The 27,456-nt window shown below is 34.8% G+C and overlaps 1 protein-coding gene across 2 annotated transcripts in view; it reads right to left on the bottom strand.

The window, feature by feature from the left end:
• Positions 1–489: 489 nt before the first annotated feature.
• Positions 490–27,456, bottom strand: part of ZFC3H1 (zinc finger C3H1-type containing) — a 47,893-nt gene continuing 20,926 nt past the window's right edge. For both annotated transcript variants that reach the window (XM_032854791.1, XM_032854792.1), the window contains 24 exons: positions 26,851–27,000; positions 23,581–23,755; positions 23,169–23,300; positions 22,252–22,794; positions 22,057–22,166; positions 20,245–20,376; positions 20,027–20,148; positions 18,889–18,990; positions 18,434–18,553; positions 17,432–17,615; positions 15,723–15,909; positions 14,171–14,359; positions 13,309–13,546; positions 10,938–11,043; positions 10,656–10,854; positions 10,014–10,108; positions 6,209–6,319; positions 5,829–5,933; positions 5,534–5,699; positions 4,374–4,474; positions 2,477–2,578; positions 1,800–1,839; positions 1,500–1,562; positions 490–1,370 (listed from right to left, as the gene is read on the bottom strand). In XM_032854791.1, the coding sequence (XP_032710682.1) occupies positions 1,233–1,370; positions 1,500–1,562; positions 1,800–1,839; positions 2,477–2,578; positions 4,374–4,474; positions 5,534–5,699; positions 5,829–5,933; positions 6,209–6,319; positions 10,014–10,108; positions 10,656–10,854; positions 10,938–11,043; positions 13,309–13,546; positions 14,171–14,359; positions 15,723–15,909; positions 17,432–17,615; positions 18,434–18,553; positions 18,889–18,990; positions 20,027–20,148; positions 20,245–20,376; positions 22,057–22,166; positions 22,252–22,794; positions 23,169–23,300; positions 23,581–23,755; positions 26,851–27,000 (3,610 nt within the window). In that variant the 3' untranslated portion in view covers positions 490–1,232. The remainder of the gene's footprint in view (positions 1,371–1,499; positions 1,563–1,799; positions 1,840–2,476; positions 2,579–4,373; positions 4,475–5,533; positions 5,700–5,828; positions 5,934–6,208; positions 6,320–10,013; positions 10,109–10,655; positions 10,855–10,937; positions 11,044–13,308; positions 13,547–14,170; positions 14,360–15,722; positions 15,910–17,431; positions 17,616–18,433; positions 18,554–18,888; positions 18,991–20,026; positions 20,149–20,244; positions 20,377–22,056; positions 22,167–22,251; positions 22,795–23,168; positions 23,301–23,580; positions 23,756–26,850; positions 27,001–27,456) is intronic.

Below are 27,456 nucleotides of genomic sequence, written 5' to 3'. Positions count from 1 at the left end.
GTGTGTGTGTGTGTGTGTGTGTGTGTGTGTGATTAACCAATTTTCTACCAAGTGTAAACCATGGACAGGAGACGAGGGAAAAAAAAAAAGTGCAAGGTCTCCTTTGTATTTGGTCACACTGATAGTGAGTATAAGAAAGCCCGTCACTAAGCAAATCATTCAAACTACAATTGGGAAATACTTTCTCAACATTGGGTCTTGAGAATGAGGAAACAGTAACGCCAATCTATGTGTTCACTGTCCTCAAAACAGAACAGAACCTATCCTGTCATGAATGAAAAAGTCACAAGACTGTTTTTATAGGAAAGCAGGTTAGGATATAGTTACAGTGAAAATCCGGATCTCCTACTTCAACCCTTTCCCACCACAGTGTGAAAAGTGAATAAAGACAGCAACATTTTTTAGAAAGTTAACTTATATTAAAAATATTTTGTTTATAAACAATTTTAATACTACAAAGTAGTATTTCAATACAAAGCAGTTCAAATATTAACTGTTCTTTAAACTGTTAAACTTTATTATAAATTAAAATTTCTTTACAAAAAAATTGCACATAATATTTGACCACTCTTAGGTTCTGATGCACTGGCATTTGCAATAGTTTCTTTAATCTTCAAGTTAAACAGTCTCGGCAAGGAGTCCAGAACGTAGAAAGGGCAATTAACAACCCTGTTAGAGCATTCAAGTGCAACTAGCAGACTTGTGGCCATGGCAGTTACACTTTCCTTAAGATGGACTGCTTAAGTTTTAAATCCTGAAATGAAGAATCTCAAAAGGTTTAAAGAAGAACTAAAAGGGACTGCCTGCATTTTACTGTAAACACAGCCCTGGAAATTAAATCCCAAACAAGAATCTCTCAGGCATCAGAGAGTGTCAAGTGAATCAGGAATAGCACAACGTAAAGAAAGGGGAAAAGTAAAAAATAAAAACAAAAACAAAGCAAAATTAAAATAAATGTCAGTCACTTTGAGGAACTATACTTACGTACATGATGTTATGAGAATCTGGCAGGGCCCAGAAGTAGGCCAAACAGGAAGTTCATTTATCCAACCGAAGAGGGTCATGTTCATTGCTTCCGGTTTTGAGGATAGTATATTGTAGGGGACTTGATATGATCAGTAATGCTTGTCTGCCTTACGCAGACCTTAGCCAGGGATCAGCCTAATCTTGAAGGATCATTCAAATAATTTTGGCAATTATTATAAGGACTTAGAACTGACTGCACCCAGTGTTCAGTGATTCTTGCTTTCTGTTTTGTAACTGTTTAAATTTAAGAGCTCATTTAGGCTGACTCCAATCTCTTGGCACTTGGAAACTAGTTTTCTCAGGTTATCAGTTTTACCTCCTTCTGATGCTTCAAACAAGAGTTGCTGTAAAAGACAGGGAAGCACAGAAGTAAGACTTAGCTAGATTTTGAGCATCACCACATCAATGGATATGGCACATGCAGAAAATTTATAGGAAAACTTCAAGATGAAATAAAAGATAAAAAGCATTACATCTTTCCACAGTGATGCACAAAGAGGTAACTTCTGTAAGGCTCTCTGATATAAACGGTGGACCTATAAGATAGATATACACACAATTCCATCAGGAAACATGATGAAAAACACCTTTATAATCCTAATTATTTAACTGGGACCTCATAATATACAAAACAGGTTTTCAAGTTTCCAAACATTCAGAGTTCTTAGCATGTAAATGCTTTTGTTTTAATCCTTTCAAACTGAGAAGTCAACAAAAGGGGCCGAACAGCATAAAAATAAAATGACCCATCTGATAAATCAATCATAGCTTACCTCTCTTTGTCCCTTTAGAACAATCTCAGCAGCAATGGCTCTAAGAAGAAAAAAGGAATATAGAAAAGGGAAAAGAAAAATTTATATATCTTTGAATGAAATGAGATACTACCACTGGCAGAATACGGACTGTGGGAATCTGAGTACAAAACTTCCTGAAAGTAACAGGCTAAACTTCCAAGGAGGGTAACCTATAGTGAAAAGAAAAATTCAACAATTTTTATCAACTTTACAAGAATTAAGCAGACCAGTGTTTTGAACATAGATAACGTTCATGAAAAATACTCATAATTACTAGTAAAAACACCTGACACTAATAATACCTTTAAAAGAAAGAAGACCTCAGACTATAAGAGGGGGAAAACCCCCACATTTAAGAAAAAAGATGGTCTTAAAATGTGCATAATGATTTGTTTGATAACGATACTGTTATCTAAATGTTGTGCTTCAAAAAAATTAAAACTCTATCCACTCTGCTTTTAGAAGCAACTGCTAATGAGCATGCCCTTACTCTCAGGAGAAAAGCTCAGCAAGTGCCAAAAATAAATCTAAATTAGAGTAGAGATCCGTCCAGGAAAAAAAAAAAAAATAGATGTCATTTCAGATTTACCTGTCTGGAGCAAACCTTACAAATAAAAGCAAAAGCTATAAAAACATGTACATGATTGCTGCATTACATTTTCCAGGTGGCCAGGCATGTTGGAATATTATATGTAAACATCTTGGCTTGAAGTTTCAGAATCTGAACATTGCTCTCTTCCCATTCATGTTGAAGTAGCCTGCAAAGTACATTCAGGAAAATGAACAAAGCATTGCAAGTGTAGGGAACCACAAATGTGCTCTATGAGCAGAATGTCTGCTGAGGTTTAAGTTTTGAACAGTTTAATTCCCTCAAGGTCATTCAGAAAGGGACTGTAGAGTGCCTCTTACAGAAACTGCCCTGGGACAGGAATAGGCAAACTATCAAGACGCCCAGGCCCACGCCACATTTAACAAACTAAAATAGGTCCATATATTCCCATTAAAGCACTCACTCCATGTGCTTCCCGCCCCACAAATTTTTGAAAATAATGATATGTTAATACAATTTCCTTGTATTTTTCTTTACTCAACAGAGTAAATATGAAATGTTTCTTGGGTTAAAATGTAAGTATACTGACTAGTTATTAAATTCTCTATTCTGGGGAGGGGCGGGGGAAGAGAAGAGTGACCACAAGGAAATAACTACCAGAACACAGAAAGAGAGCTATACCATCAAAACCAACAATTAAACAACTTGTATTCCTAAATGCCTATCCTAGTCATAATAGTCAAAATACGACATTTTCAGTTTTTCATGTTTTACCAAAAGTGATGCTTTATTTATTTATTTTTAAAGATTTTATTTATTTACTTGACAGGGAGAGAGCATGCTAGAGCATGAGCCGGGGGAGGGGCAGAGAGAGAGGAAGAAGTAGACTCCCTGCTCACAGGGCTCAATCCCAGAACCCTGAGATCATGACCTGAGCCAAAGGTAGATGTTTAACTGACTAAGCCACCCAGGGGCCCCAAAGGTGATGCTCTGTAATAGAAATTTCCACATTAGTTTCTGCAGACTGGAATGCTTACTAAGAATTTTTATTATGAAACACTATTTTTGCCATAGCCTTAAGCCTTTCAATTTTTTCAATCTCATACCATTTTCCCACATACATGCTAAGCAGAATGTAAATAAAACACAAGGAAATACTTGATAGGTATTTTAGGTACCTTATGATCCACAAAACAAACTTAGAAACATAAGACACAACTGATGCAGTGGGATGACTACACAATTAGAAGCCAAAGCATTAGCATGGAGGGTACTGTTTTGAATTAAAATGCTCAATTCTTGAGGGTGCTCTGTCAGAGCAAAGAAATGCTCAGAAATCTCCCTCTAATTCAATGTATGAAATCCCTAGATAAGTGTTTCTCAAATATATTTGAGGGTTCAAGCTCAGGAATCTGTATTTTATTTAATTAATTAACTGACTTTTAAAGTAGGCTCAATGCCCAACATAGGGCTTGAACTCTTGATCTCTGAGGATCAAGAGTCACACACTCTACCAACTGAGCCAGCCAGGTGCCCCCAGGTATCTATATTTTAAATGGGCATCCCAGGAGACTGAGATGCATAATAATACTTGAGCGTGACTGATCTACATGAAAACAAGTCACAGTAACCAAAATATATATAGTTAGCTGCTATCTCCATGAACAGTTCATAAACCTTTTAAGTAACACTCCTTTGCTATATAAAACATGATCACTGCTTATAATGCATGTGCTAAGGACAGATGGTGTGTGCTTAGTGAATGCAGATGAACTTTACTTAAATTACATGCCCCTTATAACCTGCAGTTTTCTAAAGTGACCAGATATTTATACTCTTACGTGAACAGCTGTATATTGCTCAACAACTCTGAAACTGAAGTAGTATGTATCAATGAGAAAAGGCTAAAGAACAGACAACTCTTACCAAGTTTAAAGAATAATTTTATATGAGGAGCTATATACTATTAGGCTGAGACCAAAAATAATTTTATTTTTTCTTACCTCAGTGCAAGTCCAGAATTAGTTGGCATAATTGAGCAAAACCGTTCCAAGGTTTTGGAATGCTGAGTCTTTGGAACACAGCTCAAGTAAAAGAAAATAACCTGTAAAGGTTGGGGGTGGGGGGAAATGAATGCAACAAGATGTGAAATCCAATTACCTATGTGTTTTAATGAGAAAACCAAAATGGTCTTTAAGACATGAATGTATAAATTATAACAATGTATGATGCTGTGAGTTACAGTTCCTACCATTAATTTATATTAGTGACTTTCCAAATATGAATTAGGTAATATGATCTAGTGACGACAGCCATGGACTGAGAACACTGGCAAGAAGCCAGGAGTCCGGGTTTACATTCCTGAGTCTACCTTTACTTGCTGTATAGCTGGGCAAGTCATAGGACTAATAATACCTGCCACATCTTGCTCATGGAATGCCCGTGTGTAAATGACTTAATGTCCATAATGTGGTTTGAGATCCTGGGATAAAGAATGGCATAGAAGTACAAAGCATAATTGGTTATCCCAAATAGCAACAAAACCATCCCACCAAAAAAGAAAATAAAATACATTTATGTTTTAGTCTACATGGAGCTTTAATAGGAGCTCTTAGCCTACACCGCACTGAATGAAAAGTGTCTCTGAAAATAAACAAAACCAAACCTGTGCTTCCCTTCCTGTAAGAAAATAACCTTATAAATACATTAGTCATATTCTACTATTAAAAACCTAAACTGTGTAATTTCAGTGTATAGCTAATATTCACTTGACAAAACAGTAACCAAAAGAAGTAGCTACACTGTACATTATGGAATTTTTCATTGAGTAAAATTTCCAACTAATCAAGAAAAACATTACTGATACTGTAATTACTTCTTTCGATCTTTCTTCTTTAATATGTCTTAAACCTTAACATCTCTTCAATTTTACTTTAACGTTAAATGTTCTTAAATATAATAATCAATATGCACATTTTATCTTAACTTAAAGGGCTCTGTTCCTAGATTTAAGTGGTAAGTAGGAAACATAGTCAAGAATACCATTAGATGCTACAAAAGTGGTCCTAAGAAAAGCTCTCTTGATATAAAACAAAGTTTTGCTGTCATTTTTTAAGTCCCTTTCTTTTGCAAATATCAAAAGAAAAAAAGTTTAAGTTCTTACCCTATTATGAAATTCATAGTTGGACCAGTAATCAGCACTGCTAAAAGGAATGGGGTATCGGGCAGGGACTGTAACCAAACATCTATTCACTAAATCAGTAAAAAATTTGAATTCTTGGACTTTGTTTCTGGATCCAGCAGCTCTATTATTGGCAAAGACAAGATAACTGCCAAAAGAAAAATATTGTAATTTAGAATAATTAAGGCAGTGTTTTTCTCCGAAAGTTGATCACCCCTTTCCCCACCATATCCCTTTATTCCCAAATCCCATTCTTATTAAGAGGAACTAAACTTACTCCATCCAAATCTTCTGCACTATATCAGATCTCATGGCCACCCCTAATGCTGCCTCATATGCCTCCACTGTCTCTTTAATACTTGATTGAAGAGGATGACAAAGGCTGTTTAAAAAATGAAGGAAAACATTGTACGTCTACAGCTCAATTCAGTTAGGTAAAGGAATGACAAAGTATTATTTTAAACATTACAGATATCATTACAATGGAATCCTTCTTTTGAGGTTTCTTCTTTAATAATGTATAAACCTTAGCATCCCTTCAATTTTGCTTCAATGACTTTTAACATCAAATTAGTTTTAATATAGTGTAACTCAGTAATAAATAATAAATACAAGTCTAATATGCAGTATTTCTCTCCACAGTAGATAATGTCTCACCAGTAAATCAGCCACAAATAAGGAACTTGGTAGTTGAACATCTCATCATCAAAATTCCCTTTACATAAACGGGCTGGAATGTCAAGTGGTCCTGGTATATTTAAAAGATACCTGAAAACAAAACAAAACAAGAAACCCCCTCTGTTTGGAATTATGTCTATGCACACATGGATTACTAATACTTAAGAAAAACAAAAACAAAACAAAACAAAACAAAAACGTCTCTGCTTCAACTTAAATGTTTTTTAAATATTTTGAGTCTTGAGACTTTGTGTTCACATGTATACCATACTGCTTTGGTCACATCTCTAGCATCACTATTCTTTTATACCTACATGAGTAACTCCTTTTCAAAAATGAATTTATTCTATCCCCCAAATTAAACAAACCCTGTAATCATCTAATTAAATCTAATTAAAAACAGAGAACACCAAATGGGATTACCATGTCTCTAAAACTTTCCCACAACATCTATACTTTCTTGCAAAAAAAAAAAAATTGTTCTTTAAGAGCTTGACAAAACTTGACATCTGAAAACAATCTCTTTCTCATATACATACATACACATACATACCATTATAGTTTTCATTTTAGATATGATATCAAAGTATATTCTGTAACATACTGGTCCACAGGCACTTGTCAGAAGAGGTCCATGATCAAATAAGATTGAGAAATACTGAAAATTACAGCCCTCTTTTAAAAAGCCACAGTAGGATATTTAATAGTATATTAAAGGCTCTATGAAGTCAATCAGTAAAGAAATCTATTTGACTCTCACTAATTAAGATTTCTCCCTAATATATCTGATTTTGTGTGTACAACATTTACTAACATCTGGAACCATGAGTAAATCACTTAACTTCTAAAGATACTAGATTTGTCACCTGCGAAATGATGTAAGAGATGACTTCAAATCTAATCTATAAAGGACTCCATCCCTAGGCTAACTTCAGTAAAATGAATAAAATCCCAAAGTTAACTTTTGTAGCTATCTACTAAAATTCGAATTGACTTGAAATGCATGAAAATTACCTTATCTAGTTTTTTTTTTTTTTTTAAGATATATTTATTTATTTGACAGAGAGAGAATGCAAGGGGGCAAGCAGGAACAGTAGAGGGAGGAGAGAAGCAGACTCTACCCTACAGGTAGAGCTTGACGCAGGACTCCATCTCACAACCCAGAGTCTGACGCTCTAACCACTGACACACCCATACGCCTCCTCTCTGTCTTTGCAGTAAATGTTACACGGGAAATGACAGAATCCAACTCTAGGTAAATACTACAATACATACAAGGTTCTAAGCATTTTGCTTTACAGTTTCTACTTATGAAGTTGAAAAAAAAATTTTTTTTGACCCTAGTAAGAGCACTGACCAGCACCATTAATAAACTTTGGCTATATTTATAAATTTTTAAAAATTATGTATCAAGAAATATGACAATGCTAAAAACTCTCTCACCTATCGCCATTCTTCTAATAATTGACTCAAAATATATTTCCTAAATTAACAGAAAAAGCACACTCTGTATGAATAAGGCCTTCAGTATTGTCTAAATAAACTAAGCACAAGATACTCTCTTTTTGTCAACTCTTAGTACACTGTGAATTATGACTATTCCCATGAAAACTTGAATAAAGCAGTGACTTAGTAAACAATGAGAAGATTATATGGGAGCACCCCATTTCCAAATTTTGACTGACAATTATTTAGTCTGCTTCATTAAGCTGACATCAAGAAGATCTGAAGATCTTTGATTAGTTACCACAGTAGAAACTGGCAGCATCTTTTAAGCTAAACCAATTACCTCCATGCCCAAGGGACAATCAGAACCAGCAAGTCTGTAAAAAGATCAGCTTTGGATCTGTCCTGTGCCTAGGTTTGGGACATTAAAGCACTCTAATTTAAACAGAGACAAAGTCAGCATGGGGAAGCTGAACAATCTCTAAGTTTCTTATAGAATAGTTTAATTCTTCTCCATTAATTTGTATTTTAAATTGTTCTTTTGTAATTAACTTTAAGATATTAACCAAGATGATAGAGAGCAGAAAGAATTTTGGAAACAGTACTAAAATCACTATGTCAATAAACTGGTTATCATTATGGACAGACATAAAGACTCAAGTCTAGGAAAGAACAGTGACCCCAACTTTTGCCGAATCTAAACTAAAACTGGAATGTTCATAAAATATTCTAGGGTAGATGGATTACCAAATTAACAAAATGTGAATTACTTCTGCTTTTATGTAACACTGCTACACTGTGGGTAGGCAGATGGAGCACCTAAATTAAGAAAAATATTTCTAAATATTAGACTTGCATATATAAAACCAAAATGTTATCTGTACTATTTTCTACAGTAAAAATTTTTGGGAGATATTCAGCCTAGGCCATTCTTTTTTTTTTTTCTTCAATTTTTAAAAAAAGATTTTATTTACTTATTTGAGAGAGAATCAACGACCAAGAGAGAGCATCAGCAGGGGGAGGAGCAGAGGGAGAGGCAGAATGCCCACTGAGCAGGGAACCAGGGAACCACAGGGAACCTGAGACGGGCTCGATCCCCTCCAGGGTCATGACTTGAGCCAAAGGCAGACACTTAACATAGACTGAGTCACCCAGGTGCCCCAGGGCCTTCTTTCTACTAGTTCTTCCTAACATAAAAAAGTAAAGTATGTAATGATAAAGTATTTTCCTTTTGATGCTGTTTTACTTGGAGTCAGCAGACTATGTCTATTTTTATAAATAAGGTTTGTGGGGTTTTTTGTTTTGTTTTGTTTTGAATAAATAAGGTTTTATTAGAATATAGCCATGCTCATTCATTTATATGTTGTCTCTGGCTACTTTCTTCCTAAAACAGCATAGGTGATGGTTGGTTAGTGATAGACCATATGGCTTGCAAGCCTGAAAGATTTACTATCTGGCCCTTAAGTGAAAAACTTTGCTGATGCCTACAGAGAGACGGGAAGAAGGAAAGAGAACCCTCCCCCCTTCCCCAAATAATTCTTTGTGACTTCCTGTGGCCTCTTATTGTTGTTCTCTTGTTAGAGTAAGAAATCACAAGCAAACAAAGGCAGTAAACACAGAGCTTTACATAAGTTACTGAGAAAATGATGCCTGAGAAAAGACTGCTTGAAAACTTCTCACTCTGTATTTCAGAGGCTAGAGTGGTTCTCTTTAGACTTAAAAAAGGTAAAAGGTGTATTATTTACATCCATTTGAGGTCAATAATCAAATTAAAATTCATTTTTTTCAAAACTCACTTGAGATTGCTCAGATAATTCATTGCTATAGTATTAAGTGCTAAAATTAACAATAACAATGAATTAAAAGCAGAATGAGTCACCATGATGTTAATATAAGCCTTCCTTTGTCAGTGCCTTTAATCCAAAGAACGCAAAGCATATTACATTTTTCTCTGTTTTTATTCAGTTCTACTGCCCTCATAACAGTTCTGTAAGAGTGTTCAAGTATTTTTTTTTTACATTAGTCTAAAATGTAATCATCCCACACACAAAAAATCTATAATCTTTCCACTAAACTATATTGTCCCTTTCTTCTATAAAATCAAGAGCTCAGGGGCGCCTGGGTGGCTCAATCGTTGGGCGTCTGCCTTCAGCTCAGGTCATGATCCCAGGGTCTTAGGATGGAGCCCCACATCAGGCTCCCTGCTTGGCAGGAAGCCTGCTTCTCCCTCTCCCACCCCACTCCCCCTGCTTGTGTTCCCTTTCTCGCTGTGTCTCTCTCTGTCAAATAAATAAATAAAATCTTTAAAAAAAAAAAATCAAGAGTTCAACAAACTTACCGAAACAGATCCAAGTTACTATACTTCTCAAACCCAGGTTTAAAGAAGGATGCAATAAATTTCCGCAAAAATGGAAGAAGATTATCTCCTTGATTCTATTTCAAAAAGAGAAAGGAAGGATACACATTAATGTGACTTACAATGTTTTAATTAAATCTTTCAAGGGAGGAAAAAGCCCTTACCTGCCCCCTACTGATTAAATTAAGTTTCTCAAATAGAGGGGGGTAGAGATAACTTCTATATTCTGATCTCCAATTAAATCCAATCAACCATTAAACAGCTTAACACCCAATAAGCCACATTTAACAACTGTCTAATAAGCTTCTATTACATGTTTAGCACTGGTGCTAGGTGTGTTGGGGGCTCTAAATCTGATTAAGACATGGTTCTAGCCCTCACAAAGTCCTTATTACAGTATATAAAGCAGCTACAAATAAAACTATGAAGCCACAGAATAAGTACAATGGTAGAACTATGCACAGAGTATTTCTAGCAAAGAGAGAAGGAATACCTAACACAGTCTCCAAAGGGAAAAAGACTAGGAAAAGCTTCCTAGAGAGGCTGATGCCTGAAACATCGTGAAGAATGAATAAGAAAATGTGAAACACGAAAAAATATTTAAGAATTATGAGGCTTTTTTACCTGTAAGATGAAGAATTTGCACATATGATAAAAAACCTCTGCATTCTGAGGATTTCTTTCAAATGCAGTAAGCCACACTGCCCTGGCTTTGTCATGCTGATTTGTTTGCAAATATAAAGCAACAAGGGCTTCCAACAATTGGCAGTTCATGGGACAGGTTTCCAATAAACATTTACAAAGCTCCACTGCAGCCTCGTACCTTAGTAAGAAAAAAACATGTCTAAACACATGAGAAAAAATCATTTTTAACACAAGGTTAACTGCTTGCCGATTAAGTTTTACCTCTCTAGAAGCTGGTGCAGAGCAATCATGTTTGTGTAAAGTGGAACGCAGACCTCTACTCTCTCCTCAACAGTAAGGCTCTCATCTGTGCAAGCTTTCACGGCATCTATCGAAAAACATCACAATAACAGAAATCAAACATAAAACGAATTATGTGACTATGTTATTTCAGTCTAAGAGACCAATGAAATATGGTGGCCTACCCTTTTCTTTTGCCTGACCATCATCTTACTGTCTTCACTGAACTCCTGGCTTATTACCCGAAGGAGGTATTTTCAGGTATCTCCAAACTATCTAAAACTCACTCAATCTCTTACCTTCACATTCCCAGTAATAAAACCATGCTATTTAAGCTCTCGCATGGATCAACATTTTCACTTAAAAAGTATCTCTGCATTTACCTAAATGCCTTAAAAATGATCTCAAAAAAGAAAATGAATTCTCTTCATCTTTTTTTGACCCAATTCAAGAGGCCCTTTCTATTCTACAGCCATTTAAATGTCTCCCCCTAAACTAGATCTTTCATTACTCCTTCAAAACACTCTTTTCCCCTTGTAAAATCCCTACTCTGCATCTCAGAAAGTGGGCCACTGTTTCACCAAACAACTGTCACCATGTTCTCCTTGCTCAGTGGTATCAAGATTGCCCAGATTTACAGAGTTTAAAAGTGAATGTCATTCTGAAACTGCACTTCTGACATTCACTGATAAAAATCATCTAAATAAACCTAAAGGCCCAGCTCTCCATTTATTTGATTAGCATTTGATAATGTTCTTCTTCATTTACATGTCCTCTTGGTCTCATTCATTGACTCCTCTCTTTCAACTTCTTACTGCTATATTCTTAAATGTCTGTTTCCTCAGAGAAAATATCTCACTGCTTCAACTATGGAATAATTTCTTGCAAAAGCATATTAAAAACTGTAAAGCATTTTTTAATACAATAACTCCTATGTTAGTAATTTTCTAATCATTTCTCTATCCATAATCATCCACTTAAGGTCCAAGGTCCACTTATCTCCTCTGCAAACAAGCATTTCCACTTGGATGACCAATAACCACAAATACTACTCCCACTACCAAAATCAATCTTCCCAAATTTACTTGTGTTCTATCCATACACTTTCTTTTTCCAAGTCTCAAAACCCTGAAATGATCTTTGAGTATTTCTTCTCTTCTTCCCTGACATTTAATCAGTCCCCACATCTCTATATGATAAACTCCAAATAGCTCCAATAAATAGTCCCTCTTTCCTGGTTACTTTTTTTGTGCTTCACTTTTGGCCATCAGCTTCTGGCTGTTTTCATACCTTTGCGATATTCCTCTTCAGCACATTCTCCCTTTCTTCAAGAACCACCATCAACAAGTCTACCACACTTACGAAGTTCTTGAAAATCTGGTATCATTCTACTTAACAAGCTTAATTCCTACTATTCTCCAGCATAAACTCTAACTTTGTTAAGGACTCTCCCTTCTCCTAATCTCCCTTCAAGTCCACTGCACCAATTTCTATGTTGCTTTTTGTTTACTTAGCTCCTCTATCAGGAATATCCTTCTTTTCCTTCCTTTCTTCACTGGTTTATTCAAATACATATTTTCTAAGCACTTAGTATGCTGCCAGACATTATAGGTCCTTGGGACATACAGACGTAAGTAAGACAAGGATTCCATCTTTAAGGAAGCCAAATATGTCACATCAGAGTCAAGCTTCAAAGTCCAGCTCCAAGTCCTAATTCTTCTATGAAGAATTCCTTCATCATGCCAACCTACAATAACCTCTTTCCTTTGAGTTTATGACCTGTACAATATAATTCTATAAATCACAGATCTTTGTTTCTTCTGTAAGCACAGAATTTAGACTATATACCAATACAGTTACATGGTCTCATAATTTAATAATTATATCAAATGTATAGATTTTATCTTCTGACTAGGCTATATACTTCCTACTAGGAGAAAACAGGCTTTACACCTTACTGTTTTCTACTTACTAGAAAACATAAGATATAATCTTTTAATGTTCAGCTTGATAGACTGCTTTAAAAAAACTACCTGGTTCTCTAATTCAATCAACTCATTAAACGTATATATAATCTCTATTACCTACATATTTTGCTAGTATCTTTTACCATAATCAGAAAAATTATGTAATGCAGCACAGTTCCTGGCTTTCATATATACCAAATGTCTAATAACTTATATGACTCAATTCCTAATCATCTTTTTTTTTTGATCCTTAATCTTCCAAGCACTTACATAATAATGTGTCAAACTACAACTTGCAATATATACATACAGATCTGTTTAATTATGAAGACTCATAGCAAGGGATAAGCTGATGTTCTAAATAACTTATAAACATTTACACTTACCTTCAAAAACTGCTAACAACATGTCAGGATTAGTCTTTACATCTTGAACTGCTTGCCATGGCATTACAAATGATTCTGTGTTAACAATTCTTGAAGGATTGGCATTAGATGGATCATAAAATTTTGAAGGGAGAACGTTGAATTCAATAAGATGTACGTAGGCCAGCCATGCCAAACATCGATCACTTGTTTTAAGGTATTCAGCTACTATCCCACTATTAGCTGATTTCAAAGCATTCTAGGCAAAATGAAAAAATAATCTGTCTTTTTAAAAATAATGACTACTTTTTCTCATAAGATTTAAATGTGAAGGCAAAGAAGAATACAAACTTCCTATTTCTTCGGAGTGGTTCTTAAATACCTAAGTCAAAATAGTGACAGTCAGCAATTTTTTTAATAAAAAAAAAACTCGACATGTCAATACCAGATTTTTACTGTGCTAAGATTTATAATAAAATTTGTGAAAAAAATTCAACTTATTTGTATGTTTTAAGTGTCCTGACATTCAAAATCCAGTAAGATAAAAAGAAAAGAGTGAAACAAACAAAAAAAGGCCCCGATACCCTCAGAGGAGATTCTCAGTATGGATTAATTATTTTCCCATATGTCTGAATATTGAAGTTTATTCTGGTGGGTACTTAACATACGTTATTTTAATTTAAACCTCATGAACACTCTTAAAAACACATTATCTCCACGAAGCAAATGAAAAACAGTCATAAACTGACCCAACTTACTAGTAAGTAGCAAAACAAGGATTCAAATCTAAAGTCTGGGTTCTTATTAAACAATGCTAACCTATAGTGTTTTAGACCTCTAAAAAACTCTCAAAGTGTAACTAAATGCTGTAACAAATGTTTACCTGTAAAACTGCAAGTGCACTCTGGCATCTTCCAGTAAATATGTGGAGCTGAACTCTAAACAAGAGGGCCTCTAAGAGCTGAAAGGACAGAATATCTGATGCTTCCCGCTTGGCTGCTCCCATCAGAAACTCCACCATTCTTTCACACACGTAATCCTTTTCTTCAAAGGTGCTTTCTAGGTGGAGAAACTGCCCAAAGAGGTTTCATATAATTACATTTCATAAAAATAAACTGTAAAGCTACAGATTTTCCACATTTCATTAAATGTTTTATTAAATCTTCAATTTCTGCAAAAAGGATAATTATAAATATGTATAAACCCATCTTCCTGGGGCATCTGTCTGGTGCCTCAGTCCGTAGAGCATGAGACTCTTATCCTGGGGTCATGAGTTCAAACCCCACGTTGGGCACAGAGCTCAGTTAAAACAACAACACACACCTTCCATACTATAACCCGTATTTCCCTTTCTACAAGTTGGAAAATAGACTCCAATGAAACTAAAATAATACAGATGTATTCTTAGAATAACCCTGAAGCAATTTCATCTCTCCTTTCTTTGAATCATCAAATAAATGGCAGTAAGACCACGATAGATTTTCTAAAGTTCAGGTTTATGATCACATACAATTTATACTGCTTAGGTGTACGAACTTATACAAATTAGATATATGTGGCAAAACAAAAGGGCCTTTATAGACCAAACAGCTTTGAGGAAAAACATTATACCCTATAAAATCTTATGAGGATCATTGGCATTAACTATGGCACAAGGCTCCAGGTCAAAAATCAAGCACCTTTCACTTCCATACCTGAGTTAAGGAGAGTAAGAGAGTGGCAAGTTCATTCAGTAAGGAATACCATGTTATCCAAATCTATCTGTTCTGAATTTCAGTTAGCAAGTAAATGATGGATCTGACAGTAACAGATTAGCTAAATCTTATGGTTGCTGAGTTTGGCTGGCAAAAATTCAGATATTAATGAATACTTGTTTTACAAGTGGATTAATTATAATTTTATGTTTAAGCATGGGTCGGAAACACCCCATTATCTCAGAAAATAAAGAAGAAACTATTTTTTTCACCAAATCTTTGTATCTTGGCAAGTTCAGTATTAGTATGAATTATAGATTATTTTCATAAGTAATGAGAACAGGTAATAAAAACAAAATGTTTCTCAACATTCATGAAAATGTTATATAAACATAAGAAACTTTAAAAAAAAATTCTTTTCATGTGCTTTACAAGAAACAATTCACTTAACTTTCGCCCAAACTTTAAAACTGCCTCTGAGTAGGTAAGTATAGAATGTTTTAAAATGTTTATAAAAGTTAACAAGAAAAATTACTTCTTCACTAAATATTTTTGTCTTGTTTATTCTGATTTTAATCCTGACCCAGGAGTGGTTTTGAGGTTATGGGACAATGAAAAATTATTGTATCTATGTACAGATTAAGCATATGACTTAAGCTACATATCAATATTTAAGATGATCCAAAGAATTATAAACGCACACATAGACACACACACAACTATGTTCTCTTTTCTACTCACAGTCCAAAAACTTTGATAATCGGGAGCATATTCAACAGCTGTTTCACACATTTCCTGCACCTCTTCCTTGGTTCCTCTTTTTGAAAATAATCTGAGGTAATGGCACCAAATCTCTGGATTGTCTTTGTTGTTTTCCAAAGCTCGAGCCAGAACATTTAAAGCAGAATCCAAGGACTCTGAACAAAGCCTATATGTTTAAAAGAAGAAACAAGAACATTTTTTTTAATGTTTTAAAATACTCTTAAATCAGGCTGATCTAATGAGTCCATTTTAAAGTTCTATTTCTACTGGAACCTAATGAGGAGCTAGAATCGCCTATGACAAAAATAGATTAGGATTTTAAATCACATCAGTCCATAAAGGGTCCTAATTTCCCACAGACCTAACAATTCCTTTTTAAGTTGATATTCAGTGAGCATTTACCAGATAAAAACACAATGTTATAAAACGCTAGATTATCAACTTCAAATGCACTTTATGTCCATATTCAGCAATACCTTTTATGAGTTACACTTGTCTGGGAATGGGAAAAGTTAAACAATTCCCCCCCAAGGCCAGCTACTGCCAGCACAAAATATCAAAGCTTTCAATGTAACAGTTTTTTCAACGGTCAAAAGCTTGCTATCTCTTGAAGAAGATAATTGTCTCTCATGATCCTATTCATAAAATAATACAGTTCTTTTGGCCTTCACTCAGTAAGTGAGTCAGAAAAGAAAACAGTGTAACTTATCCCACATGGAAATAAATGACACACAAGGCAAGTTAAACGAGCACCATACTCAGGTATGTGTGATATATTAGCATTCTGTATGCTGCCTTACTGAAGAAGCTTTTATACCAAGTTTTAAGACAGACATTCAGGAGGCCTTTTTTCAAAGATTAAATTATAATTTTAAGTCATAGTAATAAAAGGTTATTCCTAGTAATAAAAGATTATTCCTGCTAATACTATCAAAAAGTAGGAGTCAGGAAATGCAATAGGTTAGTGAGAAAAATTACTATTTACCTTATTTGAAGGCACATAATATAATACCACCCACAGAAGAAAAGTCAATCAGAATTTAATGTTCCCATACAAGCTTTAAATCTCTAAATAAAAAAACTAACATATTATTTAAGTTGTTCTATTGTGATTTTATCATAATTTTAAGAGACTATCACTACTGGGGCACTTGGGTGGCACAGCTGGTTGAGTAGATGACTCTTGGTTTCAGCTCAGGTCATGATCTTGGTGTCATGAGATCAAGCCTTGTGTGGGGCTCTGTGCTCAGCTCGGAGTCTGCTTAGGACTCTCTCTCCCTCTCCCTTTGCTCCTTCCCCAGGTGTGCTTGCACACATGTGTCCTCTCTCTCTCCAAGAATAAATAAATCAATCTTAAAAAAAAAAATGCTACTATCAAAACCTGCCTTTTAAAAAGAAAAACCAATAATCAATCTTTATACTACCAGAATTTACTGTTTTAACTAATCCTACTTTGAAATAAGAGCCTACTAGAGTTAAAAACTGGGGATAATGTATTATTCTCACACTGAGCCATGCAAACAAGTCAAGATTTAGAGTTTTCTACTAGCTTTTAAACAATAAAGTGCTACTGGCTTTGTCAAAAACAAAGACTTCATTGATACCATGATGGAAACGTGATGAAACAAACTTCAAACATAAAAATATAAATGTGCAACAGATGACACAAAGTTTAGAAGTGGACTTACCCCTCATTTTGATTCAAGTACTTGTACGCAAGCTTGAGCCAAAGTTGTACATGAGAAGGATTTTCAAGCACGCTTGCTTCTAAATTAGCAATGTCATCAGTCTCATTTGTAAAGTATCTAACATCGTCTGGAGTGACAACCGTATCTAAAGCTGGAACATTTATTCGGTTCTCTGGCTGGAAGGCTGGAAGGAAAAGTATCATAAGCTTTATACTTTCTTTTACCCACAGACCAAGAAAAAAAACAATTGGCTTTGTCTTTAAGATAATCTAAAAATCTAAAGATTCAAAATAAACACATCAGCTCATAGTTTTACAGTAGACTGTAATATAATTTACAAACTGGACACTTCTAAAAGTGAAAGGGGTGTTATTAAAAACTACACCAGGATAAAAAATATAAACCAGGATTCTGCTGGGCAAACCAGAAATATGGTCTCCCTACTTCAAGGTAAGCGGCTTCACCTAATAATTCCCATTCACTAAACAGTAAAACAAACAAAATTATCATTTATGAAGATAATTTATTCCACTATACTTAGAGAAAAGTACTATATTACTGTAAATAAGCTCATGGGATCGTGTATCTATTAGATATCAAATCCACAAATAGTGAACAAATTTTGCAAACTTTAGTAAGTAACACAAATTTACAATAATATGTGCTTGACAATACAGAACTCATTCATATTCACTTTGTTCATTATTTATTCATTCTGTGAGCCTACTCCATGTTAGAAAGCACAGACTCAAAAACAAAATAAAATACTACACCTGCCCTCAAGGACACAGGCCAGGCAATGGGCAATCCTGCACAATGAGGAACAGCATTAAATGCCAAATGGCATCACTGTTCTAAGAAAAAAAAAAAAAAAAAAAAAACAACACAACAAAAAACAAAACAAAAAGCCCAAGCTAGCAGATACACCAAAAAATTAGTACTGTGTTAGACAAAGAGAGAACACCACAGTGTAATGATTCAAGGTCTTAAATTACTTCTTACCATACTTAATTGGTCCTGTAGACTGTTCCTCATCACTACTGAAGCTATTCTCTGAAACAGGTTTCCTCCAAAACTTTGGCTTCCACTTTCTTTTATCTTTGTAGGTTGTAAATGGAGGTGCTAAAGTAGATAGGAGAAGATTATTACCTGATGTAACTAGTTTTTTATAGCTTAAAAGGGTACCCAAACAATACTCAAAACGAGCTAAAATTATTCTGTTAGTCAGAAATGACATACATATGTATTTTCTGCCCTACAGAAAGAGATGGTTATTCTACTCTGTGAGCATGTTACATACATATATACACATATATATTTATTTTGGAAACATAACATCAGAAAATTTGCTATCATAAAGAAATTACAAGGTCCTTATGTGTCTGCGTGTGTGTGTGTGTGTGTGCGCGCGTGAGAGAGAGAGAGAGAGAGAGAGAGAGAGAAAGAGAGAGACTCACTATGGCCTTTACTCTCGTTGATATTGCTAACAAGGAGAACAGCCATCTGGTCCATTGACATTCGATCTTTATTTACTCCAAAAAGTTTCTCAACATATTTTTCTGAAATTAGAAGAATATTATCTTCATTTATAAAAAGCATAAAAAACATGGATTACAGAGACAAAGCCAATTTAAAAATCTAAAGAGAAGAGTAATTTAAAAATTAAAAGAAAGTATATGTTACCAGTCAAAAACATATATGCCTCCTAAAAGGCAAGGCTTCCATTACCTTAAGTACTATGGCAAATCTTACCACATCATGCACCCAAGTTGGGCTCAAAAAAAAAAAAAAAAAAAAAAAAAAAAAGTATTTACTGAAACAAACCAAACAAGTGAAAATTAAAGTCCCAAATTGAGAAGGACTACATAGATTCAGTGACTTTATGATCACTCTGGGTTGTGGTTAACACTAAATTTAATAAACACCAATTCCTTTACTTCTAAAATACTTGCAGTTTAAGGTTGAATATTTGGTAACAAATCCAAAGAAAACCTTATCAGTATTTACTTACAATGCCACAGAAATCTATGCTTTTTATAATATCAAGGTGTATAAAGTCTTTTTTATTTCTTTGTAGAATTTGAAACCACAATTTCCAATCCTTCTCTATTTATTAAAACAATAATGAATAAAAATAGGGCTCTACTTAAAAATCATTAATAAAATTGTTACTTAATAATAAAAATAAAATGAATAATTAAAATATTAAATAATAATAATAATCGTTAACAAGTATGTTACTATATTCCTCTAAATAAACTGAACTATTTAGATGAGTTCTGTCCAAAGAACTTCACACAACAATGGAATACCTTCTATCTGCACTATCCTATTGTAAGCACTTAACCACTAATGAGCTATTGAGCTCAAAAGCAGCTATCAAGCACCTAAAATGTGGCTACAGCAACTAAGGAAGAAATTTTAATTAATTTGTATTTGAACTAGTGACTACTGTATTAGAGCAAATCTGGATAAAATGCCATAGGTGAATGTATTGAATTATTATTACAACTCCTTAAAGATGTCAACAACTAAACAAATTTAATTGCCTACATTCAAATTTTCTCTTGGAGAACAGTAAGAGTCTTTCAATACCTGCTGCAGCAGCAATTTCGTCATCAGTGCTCGTCTCTGAACAACCAATCAGAGACAGATTATATGACAAGATGTCCTGGAATAGCTGTTTTCGGCTAAGTGTATAGTCTTGTGTATGCTGCCTAAAACAAAACGACAACACACAAAAGATAATCATGTAATACGAAACCAAAACTGTCTTTTAAATTATAAAATATTCACAAATAAAACCTACTCACCACTGACAATCATCATCATTACATGTTCCTGTTAAATCAAAACGGCAGAAACACTGATCCGGTTCAATCATATTACTGTGTGATACTGAGCTTAAGGGAAGTTTTTCCTTGGTTCGATAGTATGGACTAAATCTAAGGAGAAGAAAGGTAGACAGGGACATTATGCTCGACAAACATTCCCTAGAAAATTGGGAAATTTTTCATTTTTCTTAATTAAAATTTCTATGCTTTTGGTTTACTATTAATCTAACAATATCAAAATGAACTCTTAAAAAACCAGAATATCAATGACAGGGACAACTTTTTTATATCTAGAACACAAAAGATCCAAAACAGAAAACAACAACAAAAAACCCTGTATTTCAAAAGCTCAGTTGGTTAAGTGACTCTTGGTTTCAGCTCAGGTGATGATCTCAGGGTTGTGGGACTGAGCCCTGCTGCAGGCTCCCTCTGCTTGAGATTCTCACACTCTCTCTTTGCCCCTCCCCGTGCTTGTCCTCTCTCATACTCTCTCTCTCTCACTCCCTAATAAAATTCTTAAAAATAGTGTTTTGTATCACATAATAAAATGATATAGAACACTGGTTTTTTGGGGGATGGTTTTTTTTTTTTTTTTTTTTAAGATTTTATTTATTTGACAGAGAGAGAGAGAAAAAGAGTGAGCATACAAGCAGGGGAGCGGCTGTAGGCAGAGGGAGAGGGAGAAGCGGCTCCCCGCTGAGCAGGGAGCCCAATGTGGGGCTGGATCCCAGGACCCCGAGAATCACAACCTGAGCTAAAAGCATACGCTCAAAAAACTGAGCCACCCAGGTGCCCCAACACTGGTACTTCTTGCACGTTACCAGCCACAAAAAAACTAGGGGAAAAGCCTATCGTACCTGTTATGTGTTTTACAATTTTATGATTAAATCCTACCACTTACAGTCTCACAACTTCCAGAAGTCTTTTTAAAAAGACAACCTCAATAAAGTTACCATCTTTATCAATCAATTCAACCATATCAACCATAAAATCAATTTTATGGAAGCTGGCCAAAGCATTACTTAGAATAATGGTAAAATTATTTTTAAAACTTAAAAATTCTTTTTGTTTTTTTTAAGATTTTATTTATTTGACAGAGAGATAGAAAGCACAAGTAAGCAGAGCAGCAGGCAGAGGGAGAGAGAGAAGCAGGCTCCCCGCTAAGCAGGGAGCCCGACGCAGGGCTCGATCCCAGGACCCTGGAATCATGACCCGAGCCGAAGGCAGCGGCTTAACCCACTGAGCCACCCAGGCGCCCCTAAAACTTAAAAATTCTTATTTGAGGGGCGCCTGGGTGGCTCAGTGGGTTAAGCCCCTGCCTTCGGCTCAGGTCATGATCTCAGGGTCCTGGGATCGAGTCCCACATCAGGCTCTCTGCTCAGAAGGGAGCCTGCTTCCCCCCCGCCCTACCTCTCTCTCTGCCTGCCTCTCTGCCTACTTGTGATCTCTCTCTGTCAAATAAATAAATAAAAATTAAAAAAAAAAATTCTTATTTGACTCTAATTATTTTTCCTAAAATCCCTACCAGAGATAATTCAGAGCTCTTCATAATTCCCCCCAATAACCAGAAATTAGAACTTGGTAAGAATAAACCTAGTAGGAGCTAAACCTTACTTCCTGATAAGGTTCAAATCTGACAATAAGACAATTTCATTTTCCCTAAAAGGACAATTCATTTTTTAGTCACCATGATGCCTATTATTTCTTTCATTATCATGAACTAGCCAAGGTTATACTGTCATTAAGATCAAGGAGCAGTCCTGAAATTCAAGCTTGTCGAATCTTTCATACCTGTAGGACTTAAAAACTAGAAGAGGACTATGGTAGGGTCTAAAAGGACACGGCTTCACTTCTGCTGTTTTACTCTGTGCGGTCACAAAATCCACATCCACAGAAATCTCCTGCAAAAGAAAACAGTAACTGCACAAAGCAAAGACATCTAGGGTGAATCCTAGACTTTATAAAGCATATGAAATGTTCAGTTACCTGACCATGCAAAGTCTTTTCCGTAATGCCTGTGGTGGTCTTTAAAATCAACTGTTTTAAGCTATCAGCTTTTGAATATAATTTCTGTAATTCACCGATTTTTAACCCTAGAAAAAGTTCTGGTTTTTCTACTGTATTCTTAGTAGGTTTGTTGATACATTCTTTGTTAGGTGTATCAGTGTGCTTAAGGTTAGGTTTAGTAAAAGAATTCGATTCTAAAAATGATCTTCTTCGTTCCCTGTTTGAACCCGACAAAATCTCATCATCAACATCATTTTCCTCAGTGTCCAGACTTAATTTATCTTGAGTCAAATCGTGAAGTGACGGTTGAGGTAAAGAAAATTCAGGTTCCTCTTCCACAACTGGAGCAATATTTAGTTGTTCCCTTGCTTTAAGGGCCCGGGCTTCTTTTAGTTTCTGAATTTTCAGGGCATATTCATATTCTAGCTTTTGTAATCGTCTTTTTTCCATAGCAATCAGTTCTGCTGAATGTTTTCTGGGACTTGATATTGGAGAATTGTCCAGTCTCATCATTTTGTTTGGCTGGAGGAAAAAATGATATATATATTTTATATCACTATGATTTCATAAAAATTTTTTGGTTAAGATATATGTGTTATCCCTACAATACAGTGCCAATATTAAAAAACTAAATCACTGACAAGAATATAATAGTTTGACAAAACTCCCCAATAGTTATGCCAGTTAATCTATAATCTATGAAAAACAAAAGACAAAGCCAAAACAAGAACTATAAAATAAAGCTTCCAAAAATGTGGACATCATTTAAAAACAAAGCTTTAGTCTGTCTGAAAATGCAGGAAAAAACCCGAGTTATTTTATACATCTCTTACCCTCGGAAGTATCATGAAAACTTTTTCCTTAGCAAAAATAAAATATTTCTACAAAAAACTTACTCCAAGGCGATCCTGTTCCAGTTTACGCTTTCCTATTTCTTTACTAGCCACTGCCTTTGCCCGCGCAAGCTCTTCCCCATACTTTAGAGTCAAAGCTTTCTTAATGGTAACACGTTGCTGAACTTTGTGAATCTGAAAATACAGGATATTTCTGGAAATGTAAGTGTAAACCTTAGGAGAGAGGAAATACCTTCTTAAACACAGAGCAGCTTTAGGGTATGCACCTGAAAATAAAAATATGCCAATATTATGTCACAATGGAAAACAGTACAAAGGTTATACATTTTGAGGTCTTTGGTTTATGGTTTTGTTTTAAAAAAAAATCTGTACCATAAAAATGTAAACATGAGACTACAATATCTTAATGTAAAATAAAACAAAACAATATCTTAATGTAAAAAAAGAACATTACTTGTTCCTGAAGCTTCTTTAAAAACATTCTGTTGACACTGAGAATTTTCTCTGTTGCCTGAAGCTGTTCTGTAAGTTTTGTAATCTTTGTTTCAGCATTTCGAACAGATTCTTTCTTCTTAGCTTCTTGCTGTACGAGATTCTTTAAAACAGATTCATCTTTCATCAAGAGAATCCTAATTGAGAAATAACAAAATTCTTATTAATGTCTTTCTAAACTAGTAGGCTAACACCATCAGAATAAAAAATTTACAAAGCAGTAGCTTGTTTTACAAAATATACTGACAGGGCGCCTGGGTGGAACAGTAGGTTAGGCATCCAACTCTTGGTTTCTCCTCAGGTCATGATCTCTGGGTGGTGAGATAGGAGCCCCACAATGGACTCTGTGCTCAGCAAGAAGTCTGCTTAGACTCTCTTCCTCTCCCTCTACCCCTACCCACTGCATGTGTACATACATTCTCTCAGATAATCTTAAAAACACATATACTGATATTAAAAGGATGGCTATTTTCATATGCACTAATCACACAGATATTTAAATAAACATTATTCCATTTCATGAAAGCAACTATGAGTCTGATCTTTTTCTTAAAAAAAAAAATCTTTTAAGTCTGACTAATGTGAATTACAGCTGAAAAACCACTAACTAGATTTGACTGAATCTGACCATACAGGACTCCTAAAAGATGAGGACTTAGGACAGAAAACTGCGATGTTTAACATCATTTATAATGCTCCTAATATACACACAAATAAACATCTGATTAACATAATCAAGCACACTTCAAATCTCTAACTCATTTTATCTAAAGCAAGGCAAGCAAGGGGAAAAGGAAGTCTGAATTTTTAAACAATATACAGATGTAAAGTTTAGAAATGAGAATAAAAACAGGACAAAAAATAAATTTATAGATACAGATTTTCATTTTCTCAACTACTAAATATTATAGTTAAAAAAATGAAGGAGGGGCGCCTGGGTGGCTCAGTGGGTTAAGCTGCTGCCTTCGGCTCAGGTCATGATCTCAGGGTCCTGGGATTGAGTCCCGCATCGGGCTCTCTGCTCAGCGGGGAGCCTGCTTTTCTCTCTCTCTCTCTCTCTCGGCCTTCCTCTCTGTCTACTTGTGACCTCTCTCGGTCAAATAAATAAATAAATAAATCTTAAAAAAAAAAAAATGAAGGATCTTTCCCTGAAGATATATTTCAACAATCACAACAGCTGATATCTAGAAGGAATCATAAAGACAGAGAATATGTGATAGAATGGGGAACAGAAAGACAAAGAATTTTTAAAAACCTTTCACTTTTTTTTTTTTAAAGATTTTATTTATTTGACAAAGCGAGAGAGAGAGAGATCACAAGTAGGCAGAGTGGCAGACAGAGAGAGAGAGAGAGAGAGAGGGAAGCAGGCTCCCTGCCAAGCAGAGAGCCTGATGTGAGGCTTGATCCCAGGATCCTGGGGATCATGACCTGAGCCAAAGGCAGAGGCTCAACCCACTGAGCCACCCAGGCGCCCCTACCTTATTTCAGTTTTCATTGAAGCTACTAAATAAATGGAACTTAAGTGAATTTATTTTAATCTCCTTTAAAACACACATAATATCATTTCATATTGATAACGCTGGAGATTTACAGTCACCACAGCATTTCATTTATGAAGCACATTTTTCAGATCTTCAGTATCAGTAATGTCTAAGCATCACTGTGTATCATAGTTTGGCTAGCAGCAGGTTTTCTTAGTGCATAAAATAATGGCATACTTTAGATATAATAAAATGCTGAAGACATTTATAAAGACTATTTTTAAATGTATTTTATTTTGTTCAGAATACTTAATCTCCAATGTCTTGTAATGAAATGAAAAACATCATATTTCTGTTTACTTATAAAAAATTTACAGTCACTAAGTCCTTGAGCTATCTACGGTGCCTTATCAAAACATTTCAAATTACATTGTTTTTCATGATTTAAAAAAATAAAGAGTACCAAGATGGTTATAAATTTCTACCTTTTTCCATTAACTGTGGGTAGATGAACTTTTGAAGCTTATTTTAAAAATCATTAAATTATTTATACATTGCTAATTCATCACGGCGATCAACTTTTACAATCTAACTTTGAAGTTTAAGAATAAGTCAGTTAGTTAATAACAAGAGAATAAGGAACGTCTTACTTGAACAGAAACTCCCTGCCTTACATATGTAAACCTACAGGGGGACTAGCGGAACAAAACTCACAAGTATTCATGTTAACACTTTGTTCTTCACCAACTAATGATTTCAAGGTGTGTGGAGTGAAAAAGATGTATAGCCACAATCAAATATAATCATTTCTATCAAATATATGCTAATGGTCCTCATCACAAGAAAAAAATCTTTAACTATATATGGGGACAGATGTTACTATACTGTGTGATCATTTCATACAGTACATAAATACCATATCATTATGTTGTACACCTGAAACTAATATAATAATATATGTCAATTATACCTCAACAGAATAAATAAATTCCCCAAATATGTGAATGAATTCTAGGATTCATTATGTTCATCTTGTGACGTTCTATTTTTTTTAAAGATTTTATTTATTTGACAGAGATCACAAGTAGGCAAAGAGGAAGGCAGAGAAAGAGGAGGGGAAGGAGGTCAAGCAGAGAGCGAGACGTGGGGCTCGATCCCAGATCGCTGGGATCATAACCTGAGCTGAAGGCAGAGGCTTTTAACCCACTGAGCCACCCAGGTCTCCCAAGGTTGTATGTCTTCAAAATTGTGAATCACCACTCAAAACACAGTGATTTCACAAAACATGTTAAGTTTAGGACTGTAACTTAATATTCACACATTCATAACAACACCATATTTGACTATGTGTATTATTGAACAGACTGGGTAACAACTCTTTCCAACAAAGCAGCCCACCTTTAACAACAACAATACGGTTCCAATGAAGGTATTTCAAAGATGTCAAAGTTTTAAAGAAAATTCCAAAACAAAGAGTTTCATCCATGTTTTTAGCAATGAGTAAGCCATGTGTATATCTGAAGGGAAACAAATCTCCTTTGAAGTCTTGAAATTTTCATTTAAACATTAATACTATTACTTTATGTAAACGTACAATTCAATAAAGTGATAGTCTTCTATAGTTTTACCAAGTATGAAAGAATCTATAATCATATAGTATACTTTTTATGACATACAGCCACAAAAATGCATCAATATAATACAGGAACATTTAAATATATACCAATATTTAATCAGATAAAGAGGCTCACCTATGTTTTTTAAGTTTTGCTTCTGCATCTGTAACCTGCTTAGTAACCATTGCTATTCTGCCAATCCCATCAATTTCCACGTCAGAGTTTCCTGGGGATGATGAACTTGTCTTCAGCTGATCTGATTTAATCAAACGCTGTTTCTCTCTACTAAAATAACCAATAAAGGTAGATGAATTATACCAAGAAATAAACTAAAATTATTTATCTTTAAAGCTTAATTCTATTTCATAAAATAAAAATATTAATCATATTGACTAATAATGATGACCAATATGCATGACCAAGCTGGCATTCAAAGTTGATAGTCTGCGTAGCCTAAGTATAGAGTTGTCAAATCACTATGTTGTACACCTAAAACTAGTGCAACATTATGTGTCAACTACACTTTAATTTAAAAAAAGAATATTGCTGATTCTACTAAGTATTTTTTCAGCTCTACTGAGGTATAACTGATAAAATGATATATTTAAAGTGTAAAGATGACTTAGTGTAGTTCTCTTTTATAACAGTTGTCATCTTTCTCTAAGCTGTTTATATCTCAGTGCACCACTGTATTCAAGTCTGTAAATGATTGTCTGGCTCCCCCTTCTGTGAGTTATAAAA

The sequence above is a fragment of the Lontra canadensis genome, unplaced genomic scaffold, assembly GCF_010015895.1.
Source record: "Lontra canadensis isolate GAN:19392208 unplaced genomic scaffold, GSC_riverotter_1.0 scaffold9, whole genome shotgun sequence".
NCBI classification, from domain to species: Eukaryota; Metazoa; Chordata; class Mammalia; order Carnivora; family Mustelidae; genus Lontra; species Lontra canadensis.
This window is presented reverse-complemented; position numbering and strand designations above follow the sequence as displayed.